The sequence below is a fragment of the Cebus imitator genome, unplaced genomic scaffold (genome assembly GCF_001604975.1).
Source record: "Cebus imitator isolate Cc_AM_T3 unplaced genomic scaffold, Cebus_imitator-1.0 Scaffold81, whole genome shotgun sequence".
Classification (NCBI taxonomy): domain Eukaryota; kingdom Metazoa; phylum Chordata; class Mammalia; order Primates; family Cebidae; genus Cebus; species Cebus imitator.
Genome location: NW_016107396.1, coordinates 6,476,693 through 6,500,759, shown reverse-complemented (window position 1 = coordinate 6,500,759; position 24,067 = coordinate 6,476,693). Strand labels below are relative to the sequence as shown.

Below are 24,067 nucleotides of genomic sequence, written 5' to 3'. Positions count from 1 at the left end.
TGACCAACCCTTTGTAATTTTTCTCTTCTCTGACACTTCTTTGACCCTCCCATTCACCCCATTCTCTCTTCTAAACACCCAATCCCCTCTGCACAAATCAGAATGGAGCTCAACTCTATCCCTTTCTGTCAGTAGTTACTGAAAAAAATGTTTTTACCAATTTGGCTAATGCCCAGCTGTGTTTTGTCTTTCACAGACTTGAAAGAGATGAGAGGAGTAAGCCATATGACTAGTGGTAGAAAGAGTGTTCCAAGCAGAGGGACAGCCAGAGGGAGCCCTCTGCAGAAGCTCAAATGCAGGAGCACGCCTGGCCTATACAAATAACGACAAAGAGAGTAGTGTTGCTGCAGCAGGGTTAGCGATGGAAATGTTGGTGGCAGCTGATGTCAGAATGTAAAGGGTGGGCAGGTGGCATACACGGTAGGGACTTATAGGCCCTCATAGGTAAGTACTTTAGCTTTTACTCTCATGGGCTAGGGAACTACTGGAGGATGTTGAGCAGGAAAGTGACATGATCTGGCTTACATTTTAAAAGGGTCACCCCAGCTGCTGTGCTGAGACTAGACAGTAATTGGGGGTGGAGGGGAAGGTTGGAAGTAGTAAGACGAATTAGGAGGTTGACAAAATGATTCGTGTGAGAGGAGATGGTGGCTCAGTCAAAAGTGATAGTAGTGATAACAGCAATGCCTAAACGTACTTTACAGAATTTCTTCATGGATTGGCTAGTAGTTAAAGAGAAGTGTCAGGAATGATTTCAAAGGTTTTGTCCTGAGCAGTTGGAAGAATGGTTTCCCTCAGCTAAGATGTTAGCATGTTTTGGTGGGGTGAGAGAGGAGCTCTCCCCATAGTAGCTCATTCGGGCTCATTTATAACATTTACTAAACATGTGTATGGGGTGGTTGAATAGACACTTGGATATTCAAGTCTGAAGTTCAGGGAAGAGATCTGTACTAGAGATTTAAATTTGGGAGTTATTGGCAAATATTTGGTCTTTAAAGCCACGGACTGCATGAGACAACCAAGGAAGTTAATGTAGCTAAAGAGAAGAAAACCGGCGGGCGCGGTGGCTCACGCCTGTAATCCCAGCACTTTGGGAGGCTGAGACAGGTGAATCACAAGGTCAGGAGATCGAGACCATCTTGGCCAACATGGTGAAACTCCCGTCTCTACTAAAATACAAAACATTAGCGGGGTGTGGTGGCGGGCACCTGTAGTCCCAGCTACTTGGGAGGCTGTGGCAAGAGAATCGCTTGATCCTGGGAGGGAGGAGGTTGCCGTGAGTGGAGATTGCACCATTGCACTCCAGCCTGGTGACAGATCAAGAGTCCATAGCACAGAAATCTCAGAAGGAACAGCCAGTTAAGTAAAAAAAAAAAAAAAAAAAAAAAAAAAAAAAGATGTGATGTCCAGGAAACCAAGAGAGGAAAAGTTTGTCAAGGGAGAGGGCATGACCAACTGTTGCTGAAAAGAAAAGACGAGGACTTGGAAGTGACCATTAGATTTAGTAATACAGTCACTGATGACAACAGTAGTTTGGATCAAGTGGTGGCACTAAAAGTCTAATAGGAGGCAGTGTGAGAGAGAAAAGAAGACAGATTGGGAAGCAAACAGATACCTTTTTTAAGGAGTTTTGTTGCAAAGAGGAGCAGAGAAATAGATTCATGAGTGATGGGAAAAGCAATGTTCAAATTTGGCTCTTAAGAGTTTGTTACTGATAACAATCAGATTTATATACATATTCTAAATTACTTTCAAACAAGGTGATATCATGATGTGTCATTCTGATGGTGGCAGGAGGCAGACAGGTTTCTAGGTGGGAAGGGGTGGGTCCCAGGTGAAACCTCAACTTATACCCAGTGACAAGCCAGCTGGGGCTTCGACTGCCAGCTCTGGGTGAAATCCATGACCTGGAGTAAGGGCTACCCACTATAAGTCTCTCTGCCGAAAGCTGTTCAGTTACCCAATAAAGCTCTTCTCCACCTTGCTCACCCTCCAGTTGTCCACCTGGCCTCATTCTTCCTGGATGCGGTACAAGAACTTGGGACCCTCTGAATGGCAGGAGCAAAAGGAATTGGAACACTTTCCTGGCCAGCTCATTGAGCTGCGGGTGGGAGCATAAGGGGCTACAACACTTTCCTGGCCAGTTTGCTGAGTGGGGGGCAGTGGCATGGTACTAGCTGTGGGAGTGAAGCATAGCAACCCTTCTGGGGGCCCAGACCTTGAAGTCCCTGTGCCAGAGCTGTAACACTATATAGCCTTCCTGCCCTCTGCTGGTGCCAGGTGGCCACTCCATGCAACAAGAAGCAGTGGCTGGGCGGGGCCAGCCCAGGAGCCATGGGCCAGACAGACCAGGGCAGGCAGTGGGACTGAAAGAGCCTTTACACAAATGGACTGAAACACACCCCACCTGAAACATGAACCCCTGCTTGCTGTACTATAGTGGACGAGGAGAGAAGAGCTGTGGCCCTTCTTGGAGCACAGACCTTGGGGCTCCCTGAGCCAGGACTGTGACACACTATAATGCCCTCTTTGGGGCTCTGTGGTTCCTGGCGTCTCCAAGCTTTCCGGCGCCACCATGTTCCCCATGTCCAGATGCTGGTGCCTACAGCAGAAGCCACTTGCAGTACGTCTGATCCAGCCGCAGCCTCATATGGAGTCAGCACCCGTGCAGGTGCCTGGAGCTGCCTGCCCCACTGCAGCAGCCAGCATGCCTGGCTGTGTGCAGTGGTGGAACCCTGCACTCGCTCACACACCCCTTGCAGCTCCACACCTGGCTTGCCTTTGGCAGATGTGGGATCCGGGCCGGTCGTGTGAGCAGAGCACAGCCTGCTGGTCTGAGTGGGTGGAACAAGCCCAGTTGGCATGAGCAAAACTCAAGCAGAGGGGCCTCTGGCCACAGAGGTTTCCAGATTGCGAAGCGCTACCTGTAGGATCCTGTGATAATTCTACTTGCAACACGATCATGCATTAGGCATCATTATTATCCCCATTTTATAGATGAATGAACAGAAAACCTCAGCACAGGAAGATAAATAATTTGTGTCTCAGCAGAGAAAGAAAAATAACATAGCCCGAGTTTTCACAGATGGTAAGTTGTAGAGTAGTCTGACTCCAGAGCCTGCTCTGAAGCAGGGCTCCTGCTAGCCCATATGGTACTCCTGTGAAATTAGCAAACAGCACTTGATTTCACAAGCAGATTTAAGTTAGTATATTGTTATGGAACTGGAATGGCTGTCCCTCAGGAGGGTTATCCAGAATACCCATTGGCAGTAGTCCTGCCTGCTTCCAAAAGGAACACATCGTCTACACAATTTTCAAGTACTTCATGTTCCTCCCCTCACTTCCAAGGTGGGCAACGATATCAAGTTCAAAGTTGAGGAAGGAGAAGCAAGCCTTGGAAAGTGCCAGGCAAGTGAGAAAAGCAATCCCAGGTGTCACTAGGAGTGCAGCCAGAAGATGCAACTTATGCAGGTGTGTGTCCTAGTATGTAGGTGAATGGTCTCCTAAGTGTGTGTGGCCATATGTACACAATGGGGGTTTATATACACATCATTTCTCCATTGCTCCAGAACTTAGCCTGGAATCTTCAGTTCTGTCTGTGCTTTTCTGCAAGTTAATATATGTGTATGATATGAATCAGCACACTCTTATCTGTGGTATCCTTGCACATTGTGAAACCTGAACACGCTCATGCAGTGACCTTGCTATTAACCATTCTTCATTAGAAAATGGTTAAATTTCTACCTACATGCGCAACACTGTACTAGGCATTATGGAAGATGCACAGACCCATTCTTGTTGTCAAGAAACAATTTCTAGCAGGATAAATATGTACATAAATAGCTATAAGACACAAAGAGACAAATTCTACAAGAAAATATACAAATTCGATAAGAGAAGATCCAAAGAGACAAATTCTACAACAGAACCTGTTATATGAATTCTTCAGAGGATGTGCTTATTTCAGCTTCGCTAATTAAAGAAAATTTCATGAAGGAGGTAGCATTGGAGGGGTGTCTGGGAAGGTAAAATTTGAAGTGAAGAGGTGGAAACAAGACTATTTTGGAGGGAACTGTTTGAATAAAAGCAGAGTGGTGTAATGGTGCAGTAAAGGCATGGAAATTCTGAATACTAAAATTTGGCAAAGGTCCAATGTATTGATTTTGAACTCTGCTTTGGGGAGCTGAGGGGCAGTGAAGCTATTGCAATGGTTCCATAATCCAGTGGCCAACTACAAAAAGGAATTAAAAATGTCTTGAATGAATAGGTACAACAATTCAAAATCATATAAACCACTTTTTATTACTACATAAATTCATTAAAAATCATCACTGAATTCCCAATTGGTTTGTGATGTATTTTCCAAATCAGCAAATACCAAGGGTAAAATTACTATGGAGAGGAGTCCAAAAAATTTTTTGGTGTTAAAAAAGCAGTTCTGTGTCAAAAGGTTGGTGGGTTTTGGAGTTAGACAAATCTTGATCTTAAACTCTGTCACTATTAATTAGTTGTGTGGGATTGGGCAAGTCTGAATTTGTTTCTTCATCTCTAAAAGGGGTATAAAGACAACTTTGCTTATTTTGACAATTAGGGACGTATATGGCATGTTTTAGATGCTCAGCAAGTGTGAATGAAGAATCACAAAATGAAAAGCTGAGGTCAGAGTCCACCTGGAACACCAAGCTAAGAAACTGGTACTTTTTCTTTGAGCACATAGTTACTGAAGGTTTTTTCTGAGTGCCAGGAAAATCAAGAAATAGTTAGAAGGTGATTGCATTGGTCTAGGTGAGGCATTATGAGGCACTGGCATTGAATTTCAGGGATATTTCAAACTATTAACTATAGGACTCAACATTTACTTGTATATGATGAATGTGAGATTTTTTTAAAAGGTCATTATTTTGATCTAGCTGTGCTGTTAAATACAATGAAAGTCCAGAGATGTAAAGGTCAGTTTTAGACATTTGGAGCGAAAACGCCTATAATTACCATGGCTGAAAATGCAGCAAACATGATGTCTGTTGAAAACAAGGCTCTAGGAATTTTGTTCATTCTTTAAAAACTTATGAATTTTAAAAACCAAACTTTTAAAAACTTTTTTTTTTTTAAACGGGAGCGTAATACAATATTTGGATACGCTATGCTGTGGGATTTGAAGAAAGCCTATCCAGAATACCCAACATCCTCCATTAGGCCGCACGCTCCCGCGCCTCGGTGACATCACCGCGTCTCGCGGCGCGCTCTGCGTCTCGGAGGACGTTATGCGTCATTACCAACGAGGCGCAGGGGGCGGGACGACTCTCGGCAGCGCCATAGCGCGCCTTCTAGTGGCAGCCGGTTTTGAGGCCAGCCTCAGGCTTTGAAGCTCAGCACTGCGTCTCCTTCCCTCTCGCCTCAGCCTGGCTCACCGCACAGCGCCAGGCGAGAGGCGACGCCTCGAGGTAAAACGGAGGAGGTGCAGGACGGGGAGCCTGCGAGGAGAGGCCAATGCTCTAGGCTGCGAGGGCGGGTGCGATGGCGGATGAACGAGTGAACCGCAGCGCCGGCCTGGACCCCGACTTTAAGGCCCCGGAGACTACAGAACGTACGGCTTCCTCTGTGGGGACCTGCGAAGCCGCCGCCAAATCACCGGAGCCCAAGGACAACGACAGCACCTGCGTGTTCTGCCGGATCGCAGGGCGGCGGGACCCAGGCACCGAACTCCTGCACTGCGAGGTGAGCGGCGACGCGCGGCCGGTGGTGGGTGACGACCTGGCGGTCCCTCGGAGCTCGGGCGGAGAGGCCTCACCGGGCTAGATCGGGTGCGAGGATCCCGGTCGCTTCTCCGCTGGCCGAGGCAGGGCCGCTCTGTGTGGATGGAGCTCGGTGAAGCTGGGGATACGCCCACCCCAGGCCTTTCTGCGGGGGCCGGGTGCTGAGCACAGACGCTCTGCCAGGGGACTGACGGGCCGTTGCTCCAGCGATATCTTTGCTGTCCCCTAGTCAAAGAGTGAATGACAGGGCCGAACACTTTGGCCTGTATTTGCAGGTACTCGGGTACTTGGTATAAATAGCAGTTTGTGGCCTCTGCTTTCATTACAAGGATTCTCGCCCACCTTCAAGATACTGATTTGAAATCCTGAACACTCTAATACCGTTACTGATGAGAGAACTAGTAGAAAATAGGTAATGATAATTGTGAAAATCTGTTTGTTAGATTGGCGGAAAATAGTCTGGAGGGAGTGGGTCTGAGGTCAAACTATTACTGAATTGCCTCTTAATTTCACTGTCAGGTGGGATGCGTGCACATTTTCAGAGCATGAAGACTTTGCCCAGATATTTTTAAACGGGTAACTGGTACACACTTCATTCTGCTCGTCCTACTTGTCCATGTATAAACAACTTTTTGAGAGAATTAGCTCCAAAGATTGTGTCTTTTGTAGTAATCATTCCTTTATTTGTTAAAAATAAATAGAATTCCTTCTAAGCACCTTGTTTGGGAGTTTGGTGAGCAAGATAAGGGACAGACTGTGTCCAGATTTTACAGTCCAAAGGGCGGAATGTATGCAGAAGAGGTTGCCAATTACAATGCCTCCTGCTGTGGTCAGGTGGCTCTACAGCATTTTGCAAGCTGGTGGGAGTGGCATCTAATCCAGATCTGAGGCGTTAGGGAAGGCTTCCCAGAGGAAATGAGACATGAAGAAATAAGTAGCAGTTGATCAGATGAGGAGTTGGAGAGAATAGTGTCCCAGGTAGAGAGACACCCCCACCCCACCCAGAGGTTCAGTTTGTGCAATACAAAAACTAACAGAAATTGTCTAACTGGTGCATAGAGTTTGAGAGGATGAGTAGTGAAAGACGAGGCTGGAGAGGTAAACAAGGGGCCAGATTATTAAGTGTGATGGAATTCACATGAAGAAATATTGTCTTTATCTGAAGAGCAAGGTGAATGTTCACAATGTTTAATGGTGGGTTGGGAGGACGACGTTGTGAAGTTACAGGAAGGGATTTGATCTTTGAAAGGTCATTCTGGCACCATTGTGGAGAATGATTTGGAGGAGACCAGTCTGGAGGTACGGAGACCTGTTAGGAGGTTATTGGCGTAATCTACCCTGATGATGGTCTGAAATGAGAATGTGGTAGAGGAGATTATGAAAAGTGTATCACTTTAAGAGATACAGTATTCAGGAGGTAAAAGAGGCAGGACTTGTTAGTGGATATAGGTCAGTGATTCTCAACTGGGGGCAATTTTGCCCTCCCAGAGTACATTTTGCAGTGTCTTGGGATACTTTATTGGGATGTTGCTTCTGGCACCTTACTAATGAATAAAAGCCAGAGTTACTATTAACATGGTATGGTGCACAAGACAGCCCCCGCTCCGACACACACACACACACACACACACACACAAAACAGATTTATGCAGCCCCCAAAATATCAGAAGTGCCAAGGCTTAGAAACTCTGATTTAGCTATAAGAGAATAAGGAAAAGAAAGGGGGAAGTCGAAGATGATTTCTAGGTTTCTGGCTAGGGTAAACTGGTAGAGGTGATATCATTTCATTAAGACTGGGAACGTGGGAGAAGGAAAGATGGCCAGGGGAGTAGCAGAGTGATGAGCTCAGCTATGGAGTCGTGGAGTTTGAGGTGAGTTTGAGGCATCTAAGCAGAGAGGTCCTTTAAATGGTTGGATGGTCTAGAACCCTGTAGCGGGATCTGTATCTCTAACTCAGATTACAGGAACTGTCAGTTTATAGATGGAAACTGAAAAAGAAGGGAAGCAGTGGGAACACCCAGGAGGTAAAAAATGAAGGGGAGGTCTTTACAGAACTCTAAAGAACACAAACATCATAAGGGACAGGCAGAGGAAGAGGACCTGAAAAGGGAACAGAGAAATGGAAAGATGGGGAAGCTAAGAGAAGGGAGTATGTCAAGAAGAAAGGAATTGTCAGCAGCAATATCAGCCTGCTTTCGTCCTCAAATCTGGGTTAGGTGACCCTTGTATGTCCTTGCAGAGAGGCCAAGTCAGATCAGGACTGGTTGTGTCCCCAAAGTGATGTTCACTGACCTTGAGTACAGCAATTTCATGAAGCTGTGAAGCAAAAGACAGAGCAGTTGATTGAGAAGAACTTGGGGAAGGAAGGAGTGAAGACAGCAAATACAGACAACTCTCACAGGAATTTGGCAATCTAGGGGAGAGGGGAAATGGAATGGTGGCTACAGGAAAAGTTGGGGATTAAGACAAAGCTTTTTAAAACAGTGAAGACTTTCGTGTGTTCAAATCCCAATGGGAAGATGCCTATGGTGAGAGGTTTAAGATGGCCCAGGGGGTAGAACGTTGCTCCTGGGAAAAAGGAATCTCATTTCTCACTGGATGTTTGAATGAGTCTGTGTGCCAGGCACTGTTGGAGGCATGGGGATACAGCAGTAAATAAAACATGCAAAACTCCTTGCCCTTATGGAGCTTACATTGTAGTTGCAGAAAAGGATAATAAGCAAAATAAGTAAAATTTATAGTTTATTAGATGGCAGAAAATAAAGGGGAAGGGGATGTAGTTTTAAAATTTTAGTCAGGAAAATCTGCACTAAGCAGGTGACATTTGGGTTAAGCCTTGAAGGAGGAGAAGGAGCAGTCATGTGGTTATTTACAAGTAAAAGGTTTGAAGTAGCTCCTCTGAAGTCTGGTAGAGAGAATTAGGGAAACAAGGATTATTGTACAGTGGGTCAGGTGAGGTTGAGGACATTCAATTTAAGGTCATAGCGGTCTGCTCAGTTGTGTGATTTTTCTGTCCCCTTTGCAGCAGCAGCCTAAGGCTGAGATTACACAAGGTAGGCAGTTGGACCCAGGGTTGGGGTCTTGCCAAGTGGGTGTTATAGAAGTGTAGTGGGACATAGTTAAGAAGTTATGGCAAGCAAGTGTATCGGTAACTTTATCTTCTATGAAGCGTCTGTCATTTATTTTTTCAGCAGTTTTGCAGGTATACTTTGTGTTATTCACTTGGAGTTCAAAGATGAATATGGCATGCCCCATACTTGAGGTTTCCTATGATCTGAATTGAGTGCAGGAACGAAAATGCTCTTCTAGTTCATGTCATTCGGGATGGATAGTCAAAATACTGTGTCTTCAAGTCACTTGAAATCATTCTTTCCTTTGAATGGAATGATTATGCTACCAACATGACATATAGTTAGGGTCATTTATTTTTGTTTGTTTTTGATTTTTAGGGACTGTTCTTTTTTTCTTGTAAAGTGTGAAATATACATGTTAAATATTTACATGTTTTCAGAGTCAAAATTGTAAAGCAAGTTACATTTGGAGAAATCTGACATCCATTTGTCATCTCTTTATCCATATTCTCTTTTTCCATAAGAAACTTAAAAACTTTTTGTGTATCCTTCTATTTTGAGTAAATAGGTATTTATATGTCTGTATTTATATTCTTCTTTCTTACACACAAAAGATAGGCCAACCACTCTCTTGCTCCTTGCTATTTCTTTTTTAAACTTGAATATATCATAGAAACAATTTCATACATAGATGAAGATCATCCTCATTCCTTTTTACAGCCACACAATACTTCATTGTGTGGATTTGCCATAATTTATTAAACCAGTCTTCCAGATGCATTATGAAGATTTGGTTTATTTTTCAGTCTTTTGCTATCATGAATTATGTTGCAAAGAATATATATATAATTTTATGTTTTTTGCCAGCGTATTATGGAATAAGGATCATTTTTCTTAAGATGAAGCATGTAAAAGATGCCTAGGTCAACAGTAGGAATGGAAGAGAGAGTGACATCAGAGCTAGTTTCAGTATTTCAGAAAGGTTAGTGAAAATCTAATTCAGTCAGGGTGTAGGCTAGCTAAAACTTCAAGTTTCTTTATTTTTCACAGGAATTTTATCTATTTCTGGTGATGAGAGTCATGTTGATTGGTAGTTTTTATTAGGATTGGGATTGGGAAATTAAGATTGGGAAAATAAACCATTTATATGTGACAGTAAACAAAACCTTTTAATATAGACGTTAGAAGACAAAACTAAGCATTTTGGTTCATTCTTATGGCTGAGTTTAGTATGAGAGAGCAGATTTTTAGGAACCTCTTTAGCTCCTGCTAGCCATTAGACAGGCACTTGCTAGCTTTATTAATCTAAAGAAGTGTCATTCCTGCTGTGAGGTAGAGTTCAACTACGTCATCTCAGACTAGTTCTAACCAGGTTGTATTCTGTACCAGAAAGAATTACATCTGGATTTTAAAAATTTAATGTCATAACTGAGGGGAAATGCAGATATATAACATTGTTGTGTTATGAATCAGTCTGGGAAGTATGATTGTGGCAATTTTGTTGTACTAGATTTGACCCCCAATTTTGTTTCTGAGCTGGAAGCATTAAAGAAATAATGGTAATCCCAGCACTTTGGGAGACTGAGGCAGGAGGATTGCCTAAGTCCAGGAGTTTGAAACCTGTCTGGGCAGCATAGGGAGACCCAATCTCTACAAAAAATATACATATACATAGCCTGGTCTGGTGGTGTGCATCTGTAGTCCTAGCTACTTGGGAGGCTGAGGTGGGAGTATCGACTGAGCTCAGGAGTTCGAGGCTGCAGTAAGCCGTGAATGTGCCACTGCATTCTACCCTGGGCTACAGAGAGAGACCCTGTGTCAAAGAAAGAAAAAAAGGAAAAATTTAAACAATCAAAAGCATTGTAGTCCTTGACCTTATCCTTTTCTAAAACATCCCATGGATATCAATTTTTAATTTTACTACTAGACAGAAAAATCATAATAAAAATGATAAAAATGGATTCAAATTGATATGTAATTGTCATGTTTGTTATCTTAGGATAACAAGAATTACCAGAATGGATGTGAGGCACTTGTTTGAATTAAATCTTGGCTCTTGGAATAGAGAACTATTGAGCAGCATTGCATTCAGAGATTTTTTTTCTAAGGGAAATTCTGCTTATACTGATTTTAATTCATTTTTACTTTATATTAAATGAAAATGAATTAAAATCAGATACTGAATAATTTATTCACTACTAGATATTTAATAGGGTTATTTAAGAGAATATAGATTTTCTCTTAGGAAAGTTTGAAACTTGAATGTTAATAGGTTGAAACATTCTCTTCTTCCTTTCCTTTCCTTTTTTCTGTAGATTACTATGTGGAGTAATATAAACCAGAAAATGCCATACATGTATTATAGTGGGTCCATAAATTAGTACAATATACTGGAATTTGTTTCAGCATTTCAGTCTATTTAATACTGTAAAGTGGCGAGTACAAAGTATTTGGATACAATTACTTTTAAAATGTTTAAAAAATGCAATCCCTGGACATGTACATGCTAACTGATGTTCTTTCTATAATTGAGGAAAATGCTGCATTGAGAAAAAAATTAAATGTAGGAAAGAATTTATCTTGCTGTGATTCTGTAGCCAAACCTTTAAAAATATGTATTAAGAGTGAAAAAAACCTTAGGGTAGGGATGGAGAAATGTGTAATGAAATAATAAACTCTAAGATTATTGGTAATGAAGTTTTAGTGAACTTCACTCATAATTGTTTCCCTGAAATTGCCTTTTGTGTCTTTTTATTCTCCAGAATAAATGAGCATCTCATGAAGGAAGCATTATGAACTTAATGCATAATTATAAAATTGCCCAGTGGAGCTTAGTTGTAACATAAGTATCATTTTTCTGTCAGACTGAGATTAATGCTATTTAAGTCATGCCAGAACAGCATTAAGAAATTCTTTTTAAAAATTCACTAACAAATGTTTTTTTCCTTTAGAATGAGGACCTAGTTTGCTTCAAAGATATCAAACCAGCAGCAACTCATCATTATCTTGTGGTGCCAAAGAAGCATATTGGAAACTGCAGATCTCTAAGGAAAGATCAAGTAGAACTGGGTAAGATGGTGGCAGTATTCTTCATGTTTATATCATCTTCAGTTGGTATCAGTGATGGTAGTGAAGATTAAAAAGTCTAGCTAAGTACTGTGAAAAAGGAGCATTATGACTTTTTGAAATTTTCACTATAAAGAATTCTAAATTCATACAAAAATAAATAGTATAATACTCATGTATTCATTACACAGCTTCCACATTTAGTAACTCATGGAAAATTTTTAAAAATATATTAACCTTCTCTCACAGTGATTTTGAAGCAAACACCAGACGTCATGCTATTTAACCTTTAAACTCTCCAAAAGAGAATATATTTTCATGACTTTTTTTTTTTTTTAGATGGAATCTCGCTGTCACCCAAGCTGGAATGCAGTGGAGCGATCTTGGCTCACTGCAGCCTCTGCCTTCTGGGTTCACATGATTCTCCTGCCTCAGCCTTCCAAGTAGCTGGGATTACAGGCACACACCACCATACCCGGCTAATTTTTGTATTTTTAGTAGAAACAGGGTTTCACCATGTTGGCTAGGATGGTCTCGAACTCCTGACCCCAGGTGATCCACCCACCTGGGCCTCCCAAAGTGCTGGGATTACAGGTGTGAGCCACCAGGCCTGGCCTATTTTTATGATTTTTTAAAATGATAGACTTTCTTGACTCTGAAATGAAAGGTGCTATGAAAAAGGATAAACAACTTATAACATGACAAATTAGCTCATATTGCCTTATAGTGAGATCATGTTGGTACCTGCCTTATAATCTCCTATGAAGATGAATTAGCACCAAATTTTAATTATGAGTTTTTAGAGATGAACTTCTAGCTTCTGAAAAGCAGATTCTGAATCTTGTCTATTGAATATCATTCTTTATTTTCCTACTCATGTCTTCTGTGACTTGTTACTTACCATTTTCTAAGATATTTCTAACCTCACTTCAAATCTGCCTTAAAAAATAATTTCAACTTATATTTTAGATTTGGGGGTATATGAGCAGGTTTATTACATGGGTATATTGCATGGTGCTGAGGTTTGGGATACAAATGATCTGTTACTCAGGCAGTGAGCATAGAACCCAACAGTTAGGTTTTCAACTCTTGCCCCCATTTCTCTCTACCACTTTTAGTAGTCCCCAGTGTCTATTGTTGCCATCTTTTTGTCCATGAGTACCCAGTGTCTAGACTCTCCTTATAAATGAGAACATGGAGTATTTGGTTTGCTGTTCTTGTATAATTCACTTAGGATAATGTCCACCAGCTGCATCTGTGGTGTTGCAAAGGAAATGACTTCATTCTTTTTTATAGCTGCATAGTATTACATGGTATATATGTACCACATTTTCTTTAGTCTACTGCTGATGGGCACCTAGGTTGATTCCATGCCTTTGCTATTGTGAATAGTGCTGTGATTCACATACAAGTGCATGTGTCTTTTTGGTAGAATAACTTGTTTTCTTTTGGTTATATACCTAGTAATGGGATTGCTGGGTCGAATGATAGTTCTATTTTAATTTTTTTGAGAAATCTCCAAACTGCTTTTTATAGTGGCTGACCTAATTTACATTCTCACCAACAGTGTATAAGTGTTATATTTTCTCCTCAGCCTCACCAGCATCTGTTATTTTTTTTATTTTTTAAAAATAGCCATTCTGATTGGTGTTGAGATAGTATCTTATTGTGGGTTTGATTTGCATTTTCTGATGATTAGTGGAGCATTTTTCATGTATTTGCTGTCCTCTTGTACGTCTTCTTTTGAGAAGTATCTGTTTATGTCTTTTGCCCATTATTTCATGATGTTTTTTAGTTGTTTAATTGTTTAACAAGTTATTTACAGATTCAGGATATTGCATCTTTGTCAGATACAAAGTTTGCAGATACTTTTTCCCATTCTGTAGGTTATGTGTTTTCTCTGTTGATAGTTTCTTTTGCTATACAAAAGCTCTCTAATTGGGTCCCACTTGTCAGTTTGTTTTTATTGCAGTTGCTCTTGAGGACTTAGTCATAAATTATTTCCCAAGGCTGATGTCCAGAATGGTGTTTCCTAGGGTTTCTTCTAGGATTCTTATAGTTTGAGGTCTGACATTTAAATCTTTAATCCCTCGTGTGTTAATGTTTGTATATGGGAAAAGATAGGGGTCCAGTTTCATTCTTCTCCATGTAGCTAACTGGCTATCCCAACACCATTTATTGAATATGGCGTCTTTTTCCCCATTGCTTATTTTTGTCAACTTTGAATATCAGATGGCTGTAGATGTGCAGCTTTATTTCTGGGTTCTCTATTGTGTTCTATTGGTCTATGTGTCTGTTTTTGTACCACTATCATGATGTTTTGGTTACACAGACTTATAGTATAGTTTGAAGTTGGGTAATGTGATGCCTCCAGCTTTGTTCTTTTTGCTTAGGATTGTCTTGGCTACTTGGGCTTTTTTTTGGTTCCATATGAATTTTAAAATAGTTTTCTCTAGTTGTGTGAAAAATGGTGTTGGTAGTGTTGAATCTGTAGATTGCTTTGGGAAATATGACCATTTTAACAGTATTGATTCTTCAAATCCATGAGCCTAGAATGTTTTTCCATTTGTTTGTATCATCTATAATTTCAGCAGTGTTTTGTAGTTCTCCTTGTAGAGTTCTTTCACCTCCTTGACTAGCTGTATTCCTAGACATTTTTTTGTGTGTGGCTATTGTAAATGGGATTGTGTTCTTGATTTGAGACTCTGAGTTTGAATGTTTTTGTGATTTTTTTTACATTGATTTTGTATCCGGAAACTTTACTAAAGTGGTTTATCAGTTCCAGGAGCCTCTTGGTGGAGTCTTTAGGGTTTTCTAGGGATAGACTCATCTTGTTGGTGAAGAGAGATAGTTGGACTTCTTTTCCTATTTGGATGCCTTTTATTTCTTTCTCTTGCCCAATTGCTCTGGCTGGGACTTCTGAAATCTGGAAAGCCTTTGTCATGAGGGTCTGGGATTAGTTTGGTCAATATTTTAAGGTAGCCTACATGATAGATCAATTGGGCTAGATTTTTAAAAGATGAGTAAGAAACCACTTTGATGGAAAACCTTCATGTGTAGTTCATTAATGTTTAGGCTAATGAATTATTGAAAAATTTCATTTGCTTATTAAAAGTTTCTATTTTCATTCTTGTAGCTATTTCTTAGATTTGACACTTTAGCTTTTTAGGAATTTTTCAATTTATGTTCAGCAAGGTAGAGAATAGAGGCTGTTGTTATAACTAGTTTTTATAACTGTTGCAAATCAAATGTTGCTAATTTTGAAGCAGCTGGTAGGTATTTAGGATTCCATTACATTTTTCTATTTGCTTTTGTTATATTTGAATATTTACATACTAAAAATTGTTACAAATTAATAATTTTGATATAATCTAGAAAGCTGAGGAAATAATAAGCATATGCAAGAGTTCAATAACACTATTGAGGAATATGACTGTAGTTTACATTTAAATATCTTTTCTTAAATACAGCTTACATGTTTTTTAAAAAGCATATGTTCACCAAAGTTGACCATATTCTGAGCAATAAAATATGGCTCAATACATATCAAATGATTGAAATCTTATAAATATGTTTTCTAAAGACAGTGGAATTAAATTAGAAAAATAACAAATTACAAAAAAAGATATAGTTGGGCTTGAAGCAGTTTGGAGCTTTTTTTTGGACTCTTTGGTACTGGCCTAGTCAGGGAAGGCTGGCAATCTCCTAGCTCAAGCCTGACTTAAAGAAGTAAACATTAACAATGATTTTGTAAGTTTCAATATATCATCTATCCTCTGTAGATTTTTTTACTTCTTTCTCTTTCAAACACACGATTACACCATTTAGAAACTACAGAGGCCTAACGTTTGGCATTGAGCTTTGAAGATCCCAGGTTACCAAAATTTTTCTGATGGGGAGGTTTATTCCCACCTGAAGACCATAAAACACCAAGAGAAGAGAGATGATAAAGCAAATGGAATTTGGAAGCCAGAGTTGTTATACAAATGTTTGGCTAGTCAAGGATAGCCTGTCTGGAAGGCATACCATATCCTTAATTTGGGCTCAAAGACAAATTCAGAATTTTCTTGTCTTATTAAATCAAACAATTTCTTTTTCTTTTTCTTTTTTATTATTGCATTTTAGGTTTTGGGGTTCATGTGAAGAACATGCAAGATTGTTGCATAGGTACACACGTGGCAGTGTGATTTGCTGCCTTCTTCCCCATCACCTATATCTGGCATTTCTCCCCATGTTCTCTCTCCCCAACTCCCCACCCCCCGCTGTCCCTCCCCTATTTCCCCCCAACAGACCCTAGTGTGTAGTTCTCCCTCCCTGTGTCCATGTGTTCTCATTGTTCAACACCTGCCTATGAGTGAGAACATGCAATGTTTGTAAATCAAACAATTTCTGTTTAATTACTTGGTCTTCTTACACTCAGAGTTAGTCCTCATATGATCAGATGTCCTAAACAGCCACTTGATAATACTTTTCAACAGCTGTCCCCAAATCTCCCTATTTGTGAAATTTTGTAATAGTGATGTTGCACTGGGGCTCAATTTGAAACTTCATTTCAGTTGTTGATAAGCAGACTTCTCAGTGACTTAAAGCTACTGAATGTCTTTATTTTATTTATTTATTTTTGAGACAGAGTCTCACTCTGTTAACCTAGGCCAAGTGCAGTGGCACAATCAGCTCAGTGCAGCCTCAACCTCCTGGGCTCAAGAAATTCTTCTGCCTCCACTTCTCAAGTAGCTAGGACTATAGGTGTGCACCACCATGCTGGGCTACTTAAAAAATTTTTTTTTGTAGAGACAAGGTCTTGCTTTTTTGCCCAGGCTGGTCTCAAACTCCTAGGCTCAAGTGATTCTCCTGCCTCAGCCTCCCAAAGTGTTGGGATTACAGGGGTGAGCCACTGTGCCTGGCCTGAATGTGTCTTTAAATGTTTACCCATTTGCCATTAAGTGAAGATCAATGGCAGTTTGTGAACTTAATATCTCCTCTAGTGTAATGTTGTGTCTTTTCTTACAGTTGAGAACATGGTAACTGTTGGAAAAACCATTCTTGAAAGGAATAATTTCACTGACTTCACAAATGTGAGGTGTGTATACTTCCAGATGGAAACCAATATTATACATTATTGACTTTTTTTGAAATGTTAATTCTTCATGGAAAATGGAAACAGAGGTAGCAGTTTGTGATAAATACAGTTTTCCTGAAAGTGAGAATATAGTTCATTGGTAGTATAAATTTAATGAAACTTCCTCTTGTGTCTCAATATCTTCCAATAATTTCCACTTATAGTTTGGACAGACAAGTCTATATGAGCAGTGGGGTAGGTAAAATTGTTACAGGTCTACTTTTCAAAAAAAATTTTTTGAGACAGGGTCTCATTCTGTTGCCCAGGCTGGAGGGCAGTGGTGTGATCATGGCTCATTGCAGCCTCAACCTCCCAAACTACCATATCCTTCTACCTCAGCCTCCGGAGTAGCTGGGACCACAGGCGAGTACTGCCACACCCAGCTAATTTTTAAATTTTTTATGTAGAGACAGGGTCTCCCTATGTTGCTCAGGCTTGTGTCAAACTCCTGGGCTCAAGTGATACTCCTGCCTCAGCCTCACAGAGTTCTGGGATTACAGGTGTGAGTCACCACAGCCAGCATGTCTACTTTTCTTTGTTCAATATGTGCATTCCTATAAAACTGTGTGCAAGTTGAATTTTCTTATAAAATTTTATATGATTTAAAAACATTATTATAATTCTAATATGAAATTAACTTGAATTTGTTGTCTGCTAAACTCTGGTGTAAGTACATGATGTTCAGTTTATCAACTTTTTTTTTTTTTTTTGAGACAGTGTCTCAAAAGAAGTGATTCTCCTGCCTCAGCCTCCCACATAGCTGGGATTACAGGCGCATGCCACCATGTCTGGCTAGTTTTTGTATTTATAGTAGAGACAGAGTTTCTCTATGTTGGCCAGGCTGGTCTCAAACTCTGGAGCTCAAGTGATCCATCCACCTCGGCCTCCCAGAGTGCTGAGATTACAGGCATGTGCCATCATGTCAGCCTTTTAAAATGTTTTAATTTATCTAAGTAATGTTTTTCTTTTTAAAAGATTTATCATTTTGCTTCTGTGACACAAGTAGGTATAATGGGGATCACTTCTAACCCTTTTGACCTAGAATTCAGAATAGGCTTGAATTCTTATGCTGTCCATGCTACTTGTGGTGTACTCTTCTTACACTGTCTGTATTAGTTTAGACATGCCGTTTTAGCCTTTCCAAGATAATACCTGCTCTGTCTAATGGTAGGTGCAAATGAGATTCTCGTGTGAAAAATCCTCTGAAAACTGTTAAGCATTACCAAGTGTGATAATAACAAGCAGCAGATGTTGTTTGAGACCCTTTGGCCAGAAGCCACACATTTCCTTCCCAGTCATAGGATGCTTATTAGAAGAATGAACAGTGGACAAAGAATCAAGAGCTCTGAGTCTCAACCCCAGCTCCATGACTATCTAACTTTATGACGTTGGGAAATATTCTAAACTTTCTGGATCATGGCTTCCCCATCTTTAAGATGAAAAGATTGAATGAAACTTTGAGTTGCTTCAAGCTTCCAGATTACTTGATTCTACATTATATTTCTTTTTCACAGAAGGAAAACCTAGTCTCCTCTTCTAGGTATTGGTGAGAATTTTAAAGTATGTACTGCATATTTGGCTCCACATTGCTAGTCCCAGAGGATCACTGCTGCAGTATAGCACTTCTCTTATGCCTCACTTCCACACTCCCACTCACTGATAGCTTGAACAGGCAAATATTTCTAGGCTTTGATTATTGTTACAGGCGTGCTTTGCCCTGCTGAGTATAGGTGGACTTGCACAACTTTTTGTAAGCTTATTTTTAAGAGTTTAAATCATATTTTAAAAACTTTTTAACCATTTAAAGGAATTCTCGTGTATTTTTTAGAAACAACATAATTATAATTATCATCTAACTAATTTTAAGTATTAAACAAGAAACCTATGTGATGATGACAGTTTTTTTTATGATGACATAATTAATCTCACTACTGAAATACTGGTTTGGTAGGAAATGTCTGAGAACTTTATTAAAAGAAAACGTATGCCATCTACTGGCTGTGTATTGAAAAAAGGAACACTGCTACTTGACTGTCCAGTGATGTTTTAAAAAATTCATTGCAAGAGCATATTTTAAGAGACTGAAAGCTTAAGATGATAAGGACTGAAGTGATAAGGCATTATGCCAACTCAGAATTCATAAAGATTATACTGAGGCATAATATGCTGTTAAGGCCTTCCTTGATGATGAGCTTATGTTACTATGAACTTCAACATGAAAAGAAAAGGAAGTACATTAATCCTCTGAAGTGCATAAAGAGAAACAGGAAAAAGAGTTGTGACAGTCTGTTTACCTTAGGTACTTATTTTGGATCTCGTTAATATTTACGTGTTTTCTCCTGAAAAATGACTTTAAACTATTGTAGAACTGGTTTGTCAATCATCACTTCCTTTTCTGTTTTAGGATGGGTTTTCATATGCCTCCATTCTGTTCTATTTCCCACTTGCACCTTCATGTTCTGGCACCAGTGGATCAGCTTGGCTTCTTATCCAAGTTGGTTTATAGAGTCAATTCCTATTGGTTTATCACAGTGAGTATTCTTGTTATGTCAGCAGCATACAAAAATATTTAAAATATTTGTCCTTTTCATTGTAGTTTTTTCTTCCCAACATTAGGCACTTATAGCTCTCATAGGCTTGATGACCTGTTTTAACATACTACTTGCACATATCCAAATAATATTTTTAATTTGGGGGATTTTCAAGATCATCAGTCTGTAGGAAAAAAAAGCTATGGCTAAGTCTTTCTCATTGCAGGTAGTGGATACAATATAAGAGAACCATGGTATTCAGAGTTCTGATTTTTGAGTCAGATCTGGATTCAAATTCTGGCTGCATTGCTTATTTGAGGGTCCATGTGAAAGTTACTTACATTTTTTAAGGCTCAAAGTCTTTATTACCTGTGTATAGGTAACAGTGCCTACACCTAGGGTTGATAAGAGAGTTGATGAGATAACTTATATGTAAAGCACTTAAAACGGTACCTTGCAATAGTAAGTAGTCAGGAAATGTTACCTGCTACCTCTATTGTTATACCATCATTATTGTAGAAATTAAGTTTTTGTATTGTTTGATAGTTTAAACTTCTTGAAAAAGAGTTGCAGTAGTAGCATCACCTACCAGATCTGTGGTCAAAAAAAAAAAAAAACTCTGGTGACAGAGTCTCATTCTGTCACCAGGCTAAAGTACAGTGGCATGATCTCATCTCACTGCAACCTCTGCCTCGCAGGTTCAAGCGATTCTCCTGCCTGAGCCTCCTTAGTAGCTGGGACTACAGGTGTGCACTACCAGGCCCAGCTAATTTTTTTTATTTTTAGTGGAGATGGGGTTTCACCATGCAGGCCAGAATGGTCTCGATCTCCTGACCTTGTGATATGTCTGCCTTGGCATCCCAAAGTGCTGGGATTACAGGCATGAGCCACTGTGCCTGGCCCAAAGTTTTAAGTGTAAAAAATTACCGCATTCTGCTTTGCTAAAGAAAAAGTGGTGTAGAATTCTGCTGTTTATACACCTGTGGTCTGAAAGTCAACCCATAGCTATTAAGTGACTCTGGTCCCTCTATGACCAATTGACCAGAAACTTACCAGGGTGCTATTTTATGTGTCCATAATGATGAGGTGATCTACAGTTGCCATATAAGAATAATCATCAAATAGTATATATTTACCATTAGTTAATGAATGGTATCACTTAAGTATCTAATTTCTAGAAACTTCATATTTCAAACATGTTATCCCTTCTTCAACTTGTTGCCTAGATGATTTTATTTAAATCATATAAAAATATAAAAATTAGCTGGGCATGGTGGTGCATGCCTGTAGTCCTAGCTACTTCAGAGGCTAAGGTGGGAGGATCGCTTCAGCCCAGGAGGTCAAGGCTGTACTGAGTGATCACACCACTGCACTCCAGCTTGGGTGACAGAGTAAGACCCTGTCTCAAAAAAAATTAAAAATTAAAAAATATATAAGATACATATATATGTATATATACATGTGTGTGCATGTATTTGAAATTTTTAAACGTGGGACATTCTGCATGGCAGCTGGTTTGATTTTTTTACAAAGTTAGTGTAATAGAAAAGGATTTTTTTTTCTAATTTTCCATAAGAGCTACACCTTTATAATAAAAGATGAACAAAAATACATTTTTGTAATGTTTTGACTGTATTTTCTTACATGAAAGACTTTTTAACTTGGAAAACATCAATGTACAAAATTATAAGATACGTTGATGTGGTTCATCCTGAGAATCTGAACTCTTCTTAAATCTGACTTTGTTAGTATATCTTATGAGACTTTGAAAAAAATCAGGATAAAGATATTGAAGTTTATTTCAAAAATCTTATTTAATGATCCAGATTATATAGTGTGATTGAGAAAAACACTGAAATGATGTAACTCAAAGACTTTAGTTTACAAAGTTTTTTTTAAAAAATAGACTTTTTTTTTTAGAGCTGATTTAGGTTCACAGCAAAATTGAGTAGAAACTACAGACAGTTCCCATGCACCCCCTTCCCCTCCACATGTACAGTTTCCTCACTATCACATCCTACACCACAGTGGTATATTTGTTACAATTGATGAACTCCATTGACAAATTGTTATCACTACAGTCCATAGTTTGTTTTAGAGTTGACTCTAAAACATTCATTGGTATTGACAAATGTATAAGGACATGTATCCACCATTATAGCATCATACCTAATAGTTTTACTGCTCTAAAAATCCTCTGTGTGCTGCCTATTCATCCCTCCTTCCCCTCTAACTCCTGGCAACCATGGATATTTTTATTGTCTCTATAGTTTTGCCTTTTCCAGAATGTCATATGGTGGGAATACTACAGTATGTAGTCTTTTCAGATTGGCTTCTTTCACTTAAAATATGCATTTAGGCTTCTACTTTACTTTTTAAAAGTTTACTGTTATATTTATTTTCCTTTTCTTCTTGAAACTTAATGAATTTGCAATGTAGGCAACAATCTGCCTATTTATATACAATGTAGAATAATTGTATATAGATATTATATTATACCAAGAGGTTTTTTTCTAAGATATTTTTAGGAACAGAAAATGTAGTACTCAACTCTTCTAATGTGGCATATTATAATAGGGATACTAGTAGAATTATTTGATAGAGGCTGTGATATCTAGAATTAAAGTTTTTTTTTTTTTTTTTAATTACAGGCTGATCATTTGATTGAAAAACTAAAAACATGAAAATGTCAACAGTAGAAGATTTTTCTAATTTTGGCTCAGCATGAAGTAATGTTTAGGTCCCTTTTAAGTCTAATTGCAATTTTAAGGTTTGTTGCATTTTATGAGAGGCTATTACTGAGTGGCCTTAAATCTTTTCTGAATGTCTATTTCCTGAGATCTGTGTTACAGTTATAAGAATATTTTGTTACTGACTTCTTTGTTTCAATGATTACTTGTTTAAGGATTTTATATATATGATACTATAGATAAAATCCTATTTAAGACAAATTCTGTTAATCAAGAAGGGCTCTGTATTTTTTTTTTTTTTTTTTGGGACGGAGTTTCGCTCTTTTTACCCAGGCTGGAGTGCAATGGCGCGATCTCGGCTCACGGCAACCTCCGCCTCCTGGGTTCAGGCAATTCTCCTGCCTCAGCCTCCTGAGTAGCTGGGATTACAGGCACGCACCATGCCCAGCTAATTTTTTGTATTTTTAGTAGAGATGGGGTTTCATCATGTTGACCAGGATGGTCTCGATCTCTTGACCTTGTGATCCACCCGCCTCGGCCTCCCAAAGTGCTGGGATTACAGGCTTGAGCCACCGCGCCCAGCCCGGGCTCTGTATTTTTTTAAGTTAAATATTTTCATTTCTCAGTAGTCAATTACAGTAGTGATTTATTTATGAAGAATAAACTACTATAGAAATTACTTTATTGGAACCTTCATTACTGTGAAGGAGAAAAAGAACTTAGCTATTTCTTGACAGTTCTATAGTTTTACATATAAATTTTCAAAATAAAGAATACCATACTACACAATAATCTCTGATCTTGTTGAGGGAAGGAATTATATATTTGCCAATTTTTCCTCAAATTTCAGATGCCGGTTTTCACTTCTTGAAGCTTTGAATCTTTTTAATAAATCTATTCTGAAAGCTATATAATATATATAATTTCTATCAGTGAATTTACAACAACTATCAAATGGGCTATCAGAATTCACTGTAATGGAATTTGCCTGTCATAACATAAAGGGGGAAGAAACATAAAGTGGTTCTCTTAATAAAACTAGCAGAAACTGTTGCTTTATGACTTGTTTTTGTATCAAAGAGAAATCAGAATAAAAAGTGGTTAAACTTTGCTTTTATCATGAAAAAGGCATTTGAAAGTAGAGATGGGCTTAGATGAGAAAATTTGATAACACAATGCTAATATTATTGATATATCATTTTATGAGGCATATTTTGTTAGAAATTGTTTTTTTGGTGCTAATCTGCAGTCACAATAGTGAATATGAATGAAGAGTATGAATGAATGAAAGTTAATCCTACATTGTGCCAATGTATAATAGTACCTTGTATGTGAGTATGAAAAAATGAACATGAGGATTAATGTAATGTTGAAAATAGGCTGAGATACTAGCTTTCTTTTTTAGAGGGGGCATGTATTAAATATAGTTTTAAGTAACAAATTACTTATTACAAAGTTACAACGTGGAATCAATACTGTTTCATTTGTTCATTAATTTATTCATTCAGCAAACATTTGTTGAGCATTTAATGTGTACCAGACGTTGCCTGGATCAGGAGATAAAGAAATGAAAACAGACAATTCAGCCTGCAATTGCTAGTACAGGGGTCAAACAAAGTCAATGATTAGAATTTAGTGTGTTAAGTGCTATAATGCCACAGAAGAGGCTGTGAAGGGAGAAACACTTCTGAGAATGGGTGGTAGTAGAACTGAATATTTAAGACTGAATATTAGGTGGGTAGACAGTGACTGGTTAGGCTGAGAAACCCACATGTATTTTCCTTGAGTTCTGCTTCCACTGTTATTTACTTTACAGTGGATGTGAATGTCCAGATTT

The 24,067-nt window shown here is 39.0% G+C and overlaps 1 protein-coding gene across 1 annotated transcript; it reads left to right on the top strand.

Annotated features, from left to right (window-relative positions):
• The first annotated feature begins 5,267 nt into the window (after positions 1–5,267).
• Positions 5,268–22,507, top strand: HINT3 (histidine triad nucleotide binding protein 3). The gene is made up of 5 exons (XM_017533334.2): positions 5,268–5,715; positions 11,776–11,893; positions 16,901–16,970; positions 19,414–19,540; positions 22,192–22,507. Exons 1-5 carry the CDS (start codon positions 5,515–5,517, stop codon positions 22,222–22,224), a joined length of 549 nt encoding a protein of 182 aa, XP_017388823.1. The 5' UTR covers positions 5,268–5,514; the 3' UTR covers positions 22,225–22,507.
• Positions 22,508–24,067: the final 1,560 nt, after the last annotated feature.